This window comes from Venturia canescens, chromosome 7 (genome assembly GCF_019457755.1).
Source record: "Venturia canescens isolate UGA chromosome 7, ASM1945775v1, whole genome shotgun sequence".
NCBI classification, from domain to species: domain Eukaryota; kingdom Metazoa; phylum Arthropoda; class Insecta; order Hymenoptera; family Ichneumonidae; genus Venturia; species Venturia canescens.
In genome coordinates this window covers 13,234,737-13,248,056 of record NC_057427.1, presented here as the reverse complement: position 1 = coordinate 13,248,056, position 13,320 = coordinate 13,234,737, and the positions used below count along the sequence as shown (strand labels likewise).

General features: G+C 38.5%; 1 protein-coding gene across 7 annotated transcripts in view; it reads left to right on the top strand.

The window, feature by feature from the left end:
• The window catches only part of Nckx30C (solute carrier family 24 member Nckx30C), a 59,092-nt gene that overhangs the window by 26,500 nt on the left and 19,272 nt on the right, over positions 1-13,320 (top strand). For all 7 annotated transcript variants that reach the window (XM_043425172.1, XM_043425178.1, XM_043425177.1 and 4 more), the window contains one exon: positions 8,773-9,035. In XM_043425172.1, coding sequence (XP_043281107.1) covers positions 8,773-9,035 — 263 coding nt within the window. The remainder of the gene's footprint in view (positions 1-8,772; positions 9,036-13,320) is intronic.

Genomic DNA, 13,320 nt, shown 5'->3' with positions numbered 1-13,320 from the left:
TTCAATCACGGCTCGAACATCGAGCCGATGCGATATTGAAGTTCGCGCGAGGGAGGAGAATCACTAGGGAAAAATGAATAAAAAGAGAGAGAGAGAGAGAGACTCGAAATTTTCGAGTTTGCAGAGAATTTGACGCGAACAAGCACGAGGGCAGATACGTTCGAATTCGTAGCTCACAGCATCGGATAGAGAGGAAATTTCGGTTAGAAATATTTGGCACACTTTGGAATTGGGTTTACGTCTCGAATGAGAGAATACTACAAGGATTGCGCGGTGACCGCCTCTCGTCCTTAGCGGATTTTCACACACCTTTGTGCATCCGTCGAATTCCTTCACCTGCTTCATATCTCCAACGAGATATGCCAGAACATGGATTATGAGCGGAAGAATGAATGCAGCACTATTGGAATTATATCACGCGTTAAGGAAGTTGAGGCATTAGAATGGAAATGATGTCACCGCTTTTAAACCGATTGCATCTTATAAAGTGAAGTGTAAAAAAAAATCAGTTAAATTTTCAGACAGTTTAGGAGCATCGTTGCTGAGAAAAATCAATAACAATTTGGGCCAAATAACATGTAATCTTATGGAAGTCAAGACACATTCGGTGATATCTCCGTTAAAAATGATGCTAAAAATATGAAATTTTTTGGGCAACATGAGCAAGGCTCGCTGAATAATGTCAATTTTCAGATTTATTAGGAGATTTGCTGAGATTATATTAATAATAATCTGTTTTCCCTGCAGTTTTTTGAGGCTAGGATCGTCACTGTTCGTGTTTTCGACTGAGCTTTCACCAGTTTTTCGTCTTTTTTCCCCAACTTTTCTTTAAAGTGTATGCAACATTGCCAAACTGTAAACTGGCCTAACTTTTGAAAGGTACAGGTCATCACTTTTGGGTAAAAAAAATGACTGTACAGCCTCAACTTCCTCAAGCGTATAAACATCCGTGCAATCAGAATCCCCGATTTGCTCGCTTTTATTTCAATTAAGTTTTCTTTGGTGTACCGCCACTTGTGCACATAATGGCTAGAACTAACGAGGGCAACACAAAATGGTAGACGATCGTACAGATTTTCCGATCAAAAATAAAATTCGCCGATATGCAGATACGAACGATTGAGAAAAGACAGAGGCTGCTTTTTTCCTTATCGATTTGATCTTTCTTCTTGGTTCTTTGACTAATGATATTATGCAGATATTGTAACTGGCAACATATGCGCCAGCAGCCTGAACTCAGAAAACGAGATTTGAAAAGAATTCAACCGGGAATGATTATTTTCGCACTGTATAGGAATATTGAGGAAGTTTTTTGCTCGAGCAAAAGTGTGTTGGTGTTTCATTCCCTTTTGACATTCGTGTGTTAATGTTGATGCAGGTTGACACAAAAGAAATGGTTCTCGGGCGAATTTACGGAGCAGGAAGGAAAAAGTGGGATACAATAAGACACGCAGGGAGTGGTGCATACGTCACAAACGTGTGCACGTACATCCGCGTGTATTTTTCCGCGTCTCTGGGAATTTCGTCACAAGAGGTGACGCGGAGAATCCGTAAGAGGCTGCCAAACCAGGGATGAATTTTTTTCCAACCCGTATTTCAAGAGTGTTTCGCCTCTTATGTGCCGGGCCGCCACCTGCCTCCTCCTCTCCTCTTCTCTTTCTATCCTCGATCTACCCTCTACGTCGACATTTTTTTTGCACACCCCCGGACCTCTGCCCGGGACATACGTAGCCCCATTCCGTCGAGTCGATCGCGAGAGAGAGGGAAAGAGAGTCAGTCAGTATCGAGGCCTTGACCCAGAAAGGCGTAGTCTCACTATCGATCGTAACAAGAGAATCCGCACACTCGCGGCTCTATCTCCCCTTTTCTTTCTCTCTCCCACTCTTTCTTTCTGCTCCTTTTCTTTCTCGTCAAGCCTTTCTTTCCTGTACACCTGCACTTTAGTCACTCCATTTCTTTTCATTTTTTCCTCTCTACTTTTTTTCACTCTCTTTATGCCAAGGTACTCGGGGAAAGGAATGCCACGAAAAACTACTTCGAGCTCGCTCCAATCCAGTTCTTTGCGTTCTCTTATTACCCGATTAAAGTCTCTCACCGTTCATTTATTCGATTATTCCTATTTATTTCCGTTGTGTTTTCTCCAACTTCCAGGAATAACGTTTTTTTTGGATCGAGATCCTATTTGCTTTGTTATTTTGTGATCCGGAGCACGCGAGGAAATTCACGAGAATCTTTTATTCGATCGACTTTGCTGTGAACGAAAAAAATGTTTGTTTTTTTTTTTTTTTTTTTTTCTATGATTCTTGAGCAAAATCAAGCACAGACCGAATTCTATGAGATTCGGTGGTCGGTCGAAATAGAAACTGGAAACTATAGCATCGAATGTGGCTTTCGGACGAGTGCCAAATCGACCCCAATGGTTATCCGTAATTGAGGGGTCTCGTCACGTTGGTCTAAACTTAGACGGTACTCCGATTTCACCGGTTGCTCAATATCCAATATGTTCGTATTCAGAAAAGCGGAAAAATCTATTTATGAAACGTATATAGAGAAGGAATGTCAACGCGTTCGAATTATGAAAAAAGTTTGGGATTTTTCGTTGGACTTTGGTCGCCGAAATAGTCGTAATAACTCGTCGTTGAATTTCTCGCTCAGGTAGATAACCAGACTCCTAAATTCCAAAAATAAAAAATAAAAACAAAAGAGAACGAAATGTCAAGCAGAAAAAAGGAAGAAAAAATAAATGGAGGGAGGGAAACGTCGGCTGTTCCTGGAATCGGTGGCCCGTAACAGAAATGACAAATCAGTGGAAGAAGCGCAAAATGGCAAAAATAAATAAAGAAGCGAGTAGAAAGAGAGCAACCGCGCATCCCAGGATTGTCTGAGAGAGATTGGGTCGAACGCTTGAAGGAAGAAGAATAAGGAACGAGCGAGAGAAATAGAGAAAAAAAATATTAGGAAGTGTCTCTGATAGCTTTTTGTTACACAGATAAAAGAAGCAGAGACCCAACTTTTCGAGGGTAAAGAAACAAAAAAGTATAAAAAAAAATCAAGGTAAAAGCGAGCGTCGCATCTTCTTGAAATTGTCAAATCTCATGCCATCCGAAGTCGCGACTCTCCCGGTAATCTCGTAATTTAAAACAGATTCTGTCTTTCCTCCACTTTCTCTTTCTTTTTCTTGCCCATCTTCAGCCTCATTTTCTCGTCTTCCACTAATTAGTCCTAATTGTTTTATTGCTCCGGGCCTTTTAGATAGGCATTTCCAGCTGGATGGGGCTAAATATACATCTGCAAGCTTATCCAATATTAATGCAACCTCCAATGACGGGGCGCTCGAGTAGTGCCTTCACATTAATTACGGATTTGATTTTAATAATTAACAGCCATTTTTTTCTCCAATAATCCAGAATCGTTACAGTTCCACTGGATAATCTCCTTCCCCAAACTCGATTGATTGATAAAATTTCTTGATAGTTACTGGTTCGAAATTCTTGTCCAGATTCGGGTGAATATTCGGAAGTGGGGCTCCTGCTATAATTGGGCTGAAAATTTTTTTTATGAATTCCCATAGAAAAAAAACATTGTACCTCGTATTATTGTGGTGGCGCATGACCAAAACAAATGTAATCCACAAAGAATCTAAAAAAAAAACCATTTTCAATATTTTCAAAAATTTGTTCTACAAAATATTCTTTACGCAATTTCACGAACGAACGAACGAACAAACACACACACGCGCGTATGCGTGTGTGTGCTTTTACCTTTTTTATGCATAAAGAAGGTAAAAAAAAAAAATTTCAGCCCGATTACACCAGGAGCCCCACTTCCGAATATTTACCCAGATTCGCAGTTAAATAGACCATTTTCCAAAATAAAACTCACTTTTCATCACCGGAGGTCTCCACTACATCTCCATCGTCCTTTATGTTAAACCTTTATAGAGCCGAATATTAACGGGAAACATGGACAGTGCAATGGCCCGGGGATTTTAAATGATTTTAGGTGTTTCGGAGCGACCAAGATATCTCTTAGGGATTTATGATTGCGAAATGGAAAAGTGTCCCAGTCCGGTTTGTATCAAGCCTGTCAGACAATTCCCCAACCAACCTGCTCCGGTACGACAGGAACTCAATTATTATCCCGAGCCTAGCTAGTTATCTCTCATTCCCTCTCTCTCTCTCTCTCTACACTCTGCTCCGTTGAGACAAAAAGCACAATAAATAAGAAAGATAATCAAAACTAAGAAAGTGTCAGTCTTGCCATCGGGGACTTTTGGGCAATTGAAATCTTTGCATCACAGTTGTTGAATTAGTTTTCGAAGAAATTCGCGTTTACGTTTCCCTCACTCTGTTGCCATGGTAGAAATAATGAAAATAATCAGGAGTTTTCGAAACACTTCAAAGATAATTAAGGAGGGTGGATCGCGACGATACAATGTTGCCATGCTAAACTATGTTAAAAATATGAAGAATTTCAAAATGATAAGAATTTCATAAAATTTGGTAAATGTATTATTTCAAAATATATAAGACAATGCAAATTTTTTTAGATTTTTCTACCACACAGCCCTCGAGTAATTGAATACTAAAGTTCACGCGTATAAGCATAGAGTTTACAATTATACATCTCGTGCATAAGAACTTGGACTTAACGCTCAATTATTCGATAACCATGTGGTAAAAAAATTTGAAAAAAATTGTATTTGTATACTTGATGCCAAAGAATGTTATCACAAAATTTTATCAAATTCTGATTATTTTGATTCCCCGATCCACTCTTCTTAAAAGACAATATTTCAAAGAGGCAAAAACAAACAGAAAAAAAAACGCTACGATCGAAAGTCATGAGTCAAACGTGCGGTCACCTTGCAGTTGTAAGATGAAAAATTAATGACACGATCGATCAAAGGTAACAAAAGCCGAACAACAGTTTATGCATGAAATTAATAGTGTTCGATCTCGAAACAACATTATGATATTTTTACTAACGTAGATAGAAAATAGAAAAGTTTATGTGATAATTATAGCTTCGAACGCAGGCGTAGATTTGTAGACTGCGACAGTGCAAACTCTTCAAATCTTATTCTTCATCTGCCCATATCATCGAGACACGAATGAGGTTGAAAATTAGCTCTACTCGCAAGAAAAGCCCTCCAACTATTTTTCTATCAATTCGAAATAACGCCGATGACGTTTTCTCTCGATATACGAATCTCTTTAAATTTTTTTCAATTTCATTTGCCCGCAATTTTTTTACGAATGAAGCTAATCTCCGACCCGTCAATCACTACGGAAGCTCTGAAGGATACGAAATAAATGGACTTTCGAAAATCAACAACAGGTAACGTTAGCGAGGACGTCTTTGAACAAAAGTATTTTAACAGTAGTTAATATCTGCATCGATTAATGGTAAATGAGTAATTAGCGATTGATCTCAGTTGAGTATGCCTTTTGGGCCTCTACGGGGATGTTCAGCCTTGAGTACAGCTCATGAACGTATACCGCACGGTAAAATTTTTTATAAAAGTCGTTGAGTTCGACGTATACAAAAAACCGTCGAACTCAAAAACATTCGGCCATAAATATTCGGATAAATACATGTATAAATATGTACACACATCGATATTCCGTACAGATACATTTACATAAGAATGTACATAAACGTTATCGTATATAACTCGGAGATTTGTGTATAGTTTAGCGAAAAACCGCTTTGAGCGAGGAAGTGAAGCGGGACAAGAGATTCTCTCTTATATTCTTGTGGTGTGTCCTCTCGAGAGACGTTATAGTACCATCAGACCTACCACTACTCGGACAAAACACAAGAGGAGGGTTACAAGAACATAGAAACGCAGATAATGCGGATATTCCCGAGTGATACACGCCGTACCACTGAGTCCCCGAAATACTAAATACTACTTGGCAGCGCTAAAATATACTTCAATGAAGACTGTCTAATCTCATATTCTCGATCCTTTGTCGATCGAGTTCTCTACGTCGTTGGGAAATTTGGAAACTGAATTATTTATTGTGCATATGTTTTTTGAGCTTACCACCGCGTTTGGAGAGTCAACGGAGTTGAAAAATCTGATTCGTGCTCGGTTCCGGGTGAAAATAAAATGTTAAGATGACCAAAATTTCGAACAGCTAAAATCTCGAGTTTATAAACTTCGAATTATAATATGGAGACAGATGAATTCGACTAGAGCTTTGAATGTTGGAAATAAAGTAGAAACTTCAAAGTTTGAAGCACGTTTACATCGAAAATGGAATGTAACAATCGCCCATAGAACGACGACTGAAATATCGATTTTCCGAAAATTCAATTATCACTCTTTCGATTTATAAATTACTACAATCAGCAATACTGTGAGTAGTCGCAATTTCGAAAATGTAATAACGAAAGATTAAATACTACTGAGATTGAAATACTGAAACGCCGAAATGGCGAAACCCTAGAAAATCGACCGATCAAAATAAAGAGATGCAACGGAGCTCAAAATATACGCTCCTCACTCATTCGCTCACTCGTGTCAGACTGGTGATCCCCAGCAATTTCAATCATCGCCATTTTGACTTTCGCCTTTTCGAGCGATCGCTATTCTGCATATTTAAGTTTTATGGGCTTGAAAAGTGCACTTTCGATTTATTGCACCTCTATATTCCAGTCTGTCTATAAAACAACTCCCATTTTGACTCTCCATTTTGAATTCGAAAATATGAACTTTTGACATTCGTATGGTCTGTTAAAGTTGCATTTGAAATGAAAACTATCGAAATATATATTTTCGAGTAAATACGAATTCAAAAAAGGAATAATATTCAGTTAAACACGTGATCTGCTAAATAGTCGATCGGGAATAAGAATATAGAATTACTTATTTTTCTTCAATCTGATATTACGAAACTTAAAAAATTTCGAAATATCGACCGTTCCACAATTCGGTTATTCGCCATATATTGATCCCCACCCAAATTCACTGAGCCAAAAGCGAATCTTCGAGCACTGGAGCTTCCGTGTTTTGTTTTCCACGTCGCGTCAACTCGAAAGTGCATATGTGGTAAAGCCTCACAGACCCTTTTTCTGATTCGCGTCTGCACAAAAAAAGTATTTTGAGGGCCGCTGGCGAGTCGATCGATCGGTGGTTGAGTTTCTCGTTACCAATGGATGCTTACACCCGCCGCCGTGCCTGTTCTTTGTCGAATCGAATAACCTGACAATGCAGTGAAAATGGAAAATTGTATTGACTGTTTTGGGGTTTGGGGCCAATCTTCTCAGAAGATCGACCGATTTCCGGCTCGATTCCGAATTTCGTCAGAAGGTTCTCAACCATCATCGGTTCCTTTACAAACCCTCCACGTACAAAATTTTCAATAACCCGTTATATACTTTGAAAACACTCATTTGCTCACAATTATCCAACGAAATCGATTGATTTCACGGTGTAAATTTCACAGTGTCGATGAAGCTAAAAGTCTTTCAGCTCAAAAATCCAGTTTCAAAAGCTCCGGAGGTGCTTAAAACCGAAACCTAATTATGATAATTAATAACATTTCAACGGGCACGATTTGATCGCGATTAATTGAGGAATTGCCAAACCTCGGCAACGCCGAGGTACTTTCTATTGCTGATAAATCAAAAGGTACTTTGACTGAGCTCATTACAGGTACATGTTCATACACAAGCGACGTATAATTGCGTTTTGTTACCGTGTGAAGATATTCAGTATCGAAGCTTTCCATAGCTGTATATGTATGCAGGGAATATCTACACAGGAGTGATTAGCTATTGTTGGATCGTTGTATGGCAGACAATTTCGAGCTTACTAAAATTTATTTGCCTAATTACATCACCTATATAAACTTATTATCAACATTATTTTATCAATTATGTAAAAAGCTGATGAAATATATTTTCCAATCAGCATTTCATTCGATGAAAAATCACGATCAATTGGAAATTTTCAAAGTTTTTCAACGGTGATTGGTGCGTCTGTGATTGATGAAAATGTGAAATAACATATATTTTCGGTTTATCGGATGATCGAGCTGTACGTATGGAGAATGCACGAAAGCGGATCGGAGCTGTCAAGGCTGTATTCAGCAGTGACAGGCCCTTGAATAAAATAGAAAAATAGGTCTGTGCTTGCTGCTAAAACGGACCTCAATTACCGGAGGTTCGGTCGAAATCAATACACAATCGCGATGTAATACGTACAACGTTTCGGATGTTCATAACGCATAAAACAACCGGGATATCAAATTATCGTTCGTATAACAAGCTCGGTACAACATTGATGTTCGAAAACCATCAATTAGAGAGCTGGTGCAGCAGTTTTTTCATTTCTGCCTGTACTTTATCTGCTGTCCCGCTTCAGCTGGTGCCTCGATGTCGTTTTTTTTTTTTTCAATTTTTTTGTTCATGTTTTCACAAAAAAAAAACGCACGTTTCATAAGAGAAAAAATGAGGAAGAATACAATCAGAGTCGATGAATCCGCAGCTCGAATGTTCTCGACTTATTGGAGCCACAAATTCGTGTTAAATATATTGAAAAATTTGTTCGACATTCTCAAACGTCAATGGGGCTCCGAGAGATTGCTGTTCATTATTTTTTTTCCCCTTTCTCAATATATTATTTCTCGCTCACTCACGAGTACACAGTGCGAGTGATTGCTGCGAGATCGCGTCGATGATTCTCACGTTTGTTTTTTCCTTCCATTCTGGTGTTCGGGAACAACAACAAAAACAAAAAACACAAATACCAATAAACAGGAAAAGTGGACGAGAAAGCGACCCAGTTGCACGCGATCGCGTCTCTCAAAGTATTGCTCGACGCTACGAGACCCCACAACGGCGCCGCGACGTCAACAGCCGCACATTATTCCGGTACAGCATCCAAGGAAACGACGCTCCAATTGCAACAAGGCTCACAGGGTACGACTACGACAACGACCACCACCGCCGCTACTACAGCCGGGATCCAAGAACTTCCGAACGGTGGAATTTCCGCTGGTTTCGACACCGGTCTCGAGTCGGTGAGTTCATTTACTTGCCCATTTACATTCAGATATACTTTCGAATTGCAAGAAAAGTGGAGTACGGTCTATCGAGTGAAACATTTTTTAAGGTAGTTTTGATGTGACGTTGCAACGAAATGATTTCAATATTGCTTTATAACCGAAACGTCATTGGCTGTTGTCATTCTATTTCTGAGACTATAACTCGGCCGTATGGACCAAAAAATTAATAAATACACTCAGGCGGTGACTATTCACTGGACGAGAAACCAATAAATAAACTAACCTTAAAGCATATACAATTAAATGTCGATAAATAATCAACGATTGTGATTTGAAAAATTTCTAATTCATATCACTATTATGAACGCTATTAATATTATAGGTATTTATCAAACCTATAATGAAGAACGAACAGTCGTAGATTTTTAAAAGTTTCGTGATAGACTTGAAAAGTTATTTCATGAAGAAAACTTTTTCAGGGTGGAAAAAACATTTAGTTGTTGTTAGGCTTCGGAAGTCATTCGACAATCGAGGGGGTTGGAACGACAAATGAAATCACGTTAATGGCCATGCATGAAGGGCGCTCGTATATATCAGATATTTATCATGGGAAAATCCATCCTAGCGCCTCCCTCTTCTCTCTCTCTCTCTCTCTCGCTGCACCCCTCGCCTCCTCTTTTTATTATCTCTTCCATTTGACGCACAAACGTCCGATGAGTTATTAGGGTCAAGAAAGGGGTGACAGGGCTGACACTCTTGGGATACTAATTCGAGACACGATAGCGCAAGGAATTTGCAGCCCCCCAATAATTTCATGCATATAGCTTTACTCTGTAGATTCGTATATACATAATGCAAATACAGATATACGCGTGCCGAAGTACGTTATGTGATCTCTTGCACATTACCCTTAAAGGCAGCCCTCGAAGTTCGCCTCAATTGAATCCCAGAAATTCGTAGAAATCTCATTTAACGCTCGTAAAATATTCTCCGCTCTGAGAGTAACCGAGAAATGGTATAATTCCATAAAGGTCGTTATATCATCCAAATTGCGCTTTATCCATAGTTCTCAGCTAACGGAGAAACGAAAAAAATCAACTCAAGTTTTTTTCTGTTATTTTCAATGCTTTGTTTCTTGATTACTATATATTAAAAAAAAAAAAAAAAAAAAAAATGTTGCATTGAACAATGCATTTGCTTATTCAATAAAGCGAGATTCGTGTGTGAACTTTTAGTTTGTTTAACTAACAACTTTATGGATTCAAAAGTGTTTACATGCTCATGAATTAATGCGAATGTGTACAGACATTGGAAATTTGACCATGGCTTGTTTCGTGAGCAATAATGATGATAAAATTAATTATATAGATCTATATAGACACGCTATATATAAGAAATTTATACAGTGAGCTTTCCCAAAAGGCAGCCTCGACAGTTTCAAGGCTCTGTTCGCCTACTCGTCGAGTACTTAATATATATGAGAGTTTCTAGTTCAACTTAACTCGTGCCCTTTATTTGCTTTGCTTTTTCTTTTCGTATTGCAAAAATTGCAAACGAAATGCAGTGTGAATTTTCAAGAGCCAACTAACAGCAATTAGCTCCGAATAGCGAATACGTCGAGCCGGGTTTATTGAAAATTGTTCGAATAAAATGTGAAGTTAGGAATGCGATTGAGTCATTTAGGAATAGGAAAAGTAGGATTTCAAAACAAATATATTTGTGATCGAATTGGGAATGAAAATTTTTCCACAGTCTCAACGTGTTGTAATAGAAAAGTGAATGGAGTTCAATGGTAAAAAATGAAGCTCCGGGTGACCCAAATGCCTCTTTTATGTAACCAGTACATCATTAACTTGGCTCTATTCATGTATTCGCTTAGCGAATATTCAGTATCTATACACATCAAAACTTTCTCATTAAAGGACTATCGTCCTGTCCAAGAAACTTTGTATTTTCTCCGGGATCAAAGTTCTGAGCTCTCCGTATATATATAATATATCGTCGTTATTCCAGTCCCTCAGGAAATTCTTCGGCCGCTTTTATAGTCGAACTATCTGCTTCGGGAGAGTGCTCACCCCAACGCGGAAGTCCGATCCATTAACCGGTGTCTTTATATCCACGATTTGACGATTTTCCTACTAATCGGACAGGCAACGGACGCAACTTTTCCGAGATATTTATCCTCCACTTTGTTAACAAAGAGAACAAGCTGCTTTAATGGCTCACTCCCTTGGGCTTAGAGACGTTGATTATTCACAATCAACGAGAGTGTTTCATGTTTTATTTCATCGCATTATCGATCAAAAACTTTCGAACGGTTCCGACCTTTTCATACTTTTTCGAGCGGCATGAGCCAGCTGCGAGCTTGCACAGTTTCATTTATTACTTATCCAATAAAATTTCGTTCCATATTTAAAAAAAAACGTTCGTATTCCCCATCAGTACCGCACTTCCGGATTGCGCACATTCACAAATAGATATATCATTGCATTTCGTCAAAGATCTCGAGGCTTTCATTCGCTGGCTTACCGCAAAATTGTTCTCTCACCGCCGGCTGAGGTATACTTTACGGTCTTATTATCCCCCTGAGATCCCCATGCACACACACCCACACACATATTTACGCTCGTGTGTACCCGCAGGTCTCGTAACACGCTTATTCCCGTTCTCCCCTTATCTACAGCTCAATCCTCCAGCTCCGGAACTTCGGCCTTTATTGCGCCTCCATTTCTATCCCATTTTTGTCTCCTCGTGATTGACAAATACCTATCGAAATATTCAACATGCTCTGCAACGAAACAAATTTTTGCACCCCCGCAGCTGCAGATGGGAAAAACGAGAGAGACAGAGAGCGACAATGGAGAGATAAAGCTACGCAAATCCGGGCCAGAAGCTTTGTCCTGAAAAAGAGATAGGCAACGGGCGCTTTTTCATTTCGCATCCTCGAAAATGTAAACCAGAATCAAGAATCTGGGTCAATTCCTGAATCTCGAAATACACGGTATAAATAATTTTTTGAATTCGCGGGTAAAAGTTTTATGATACTCGAGAAATTGTTTGTTGCAGTTTACGACCCAAAATTCGTTGCGAATGTTAGCCACATTTTTTCAATACTCGCTTTTCAAGTTTTAACATTTTTCATTTATTTATGATTTTTTAAGATCCGAAGAGAAAACTCGTTTTTAAGGAAGTTCACGGGAATCTAATGGGAATCGAAAATTCCAACTTTAAAAGCTGAAATTTGAAAACATGCTAGAAATATACACCGTGCATCTATTCTCGGAATTATTATAGGATCTATCGTCTAGTTTTCGAGAAAAAAATTAACGAAAATCACATAGGCTCTTATGGCAGGCACACTTCCTGTGCGACGATTTAGATTTAATGAAATAGAATCCTCCCAACTTTAAAGAGTCAAAAAGGAGAATAAGAAAATAGAATGTTTTTAGATATCAATGATGATGTTTTGAAAAATCCTCGTTACCGGTGAAAATCACTTGGGAATGGAAAAAGAAAAACACTTAATTGAGGTTAACGAGTAATAACGACATAAACGGTGGAAGTTTTGACAACATCATGAGCCAACTGGTTTAAAGCATAGATATGCATATGCATATAAATAGAAAATGGCTGTTGTCACATTTTGCTTGATGATTTCACTACGGAAGTATTTTAACATCTATCGTTGTATGAAAAATTTATCAATCTCAACAGATAAGTTACACATGATTTTTTAATAATTGCGAGAATAAAGAGCAAAAAAGTTTAGTTGACTTTTTGAATCACAAGTAACGTATAATATACCTTAAAATATTATTTACCACTTTAATTCGAGGAATAAAAAATTTACTCATTCTTATGATCAATTTTCTTCGCATTTTTCGTCCCGTTGGAAACATGGTAATGCGGTGGAAGAAAATAATAACCCAAATGTTCAGGGTTTAGTCAGGAAGCTCAGTCGCAGCTCACAATTAATGCGAGCGATTGTCAAAATAGTCGGAAAAGCGTAAAGCCAAAGGGTAGGGCATATATAAGTTATATAGGTTACACTCAACGCGTTTCGCATTCATCATGGTAAAGATGAGTACTTCTGTAGTTTCGTTGAAATTTTAAGAATCGATTGAAATTTAAATATTGTGTGACTTCATGGACCAACTGCGTCAAATTTTCAAATCAATTGACCATTCCGTTTCTCAGATATTCGAGATTTCGGTATTCCTTTCGCATAACCGTATTTTTTGGTGGTGCAAATTGGGGCACTCGAAATTTGAACTGATTCTCAACTTCTGAGAAGATAAAC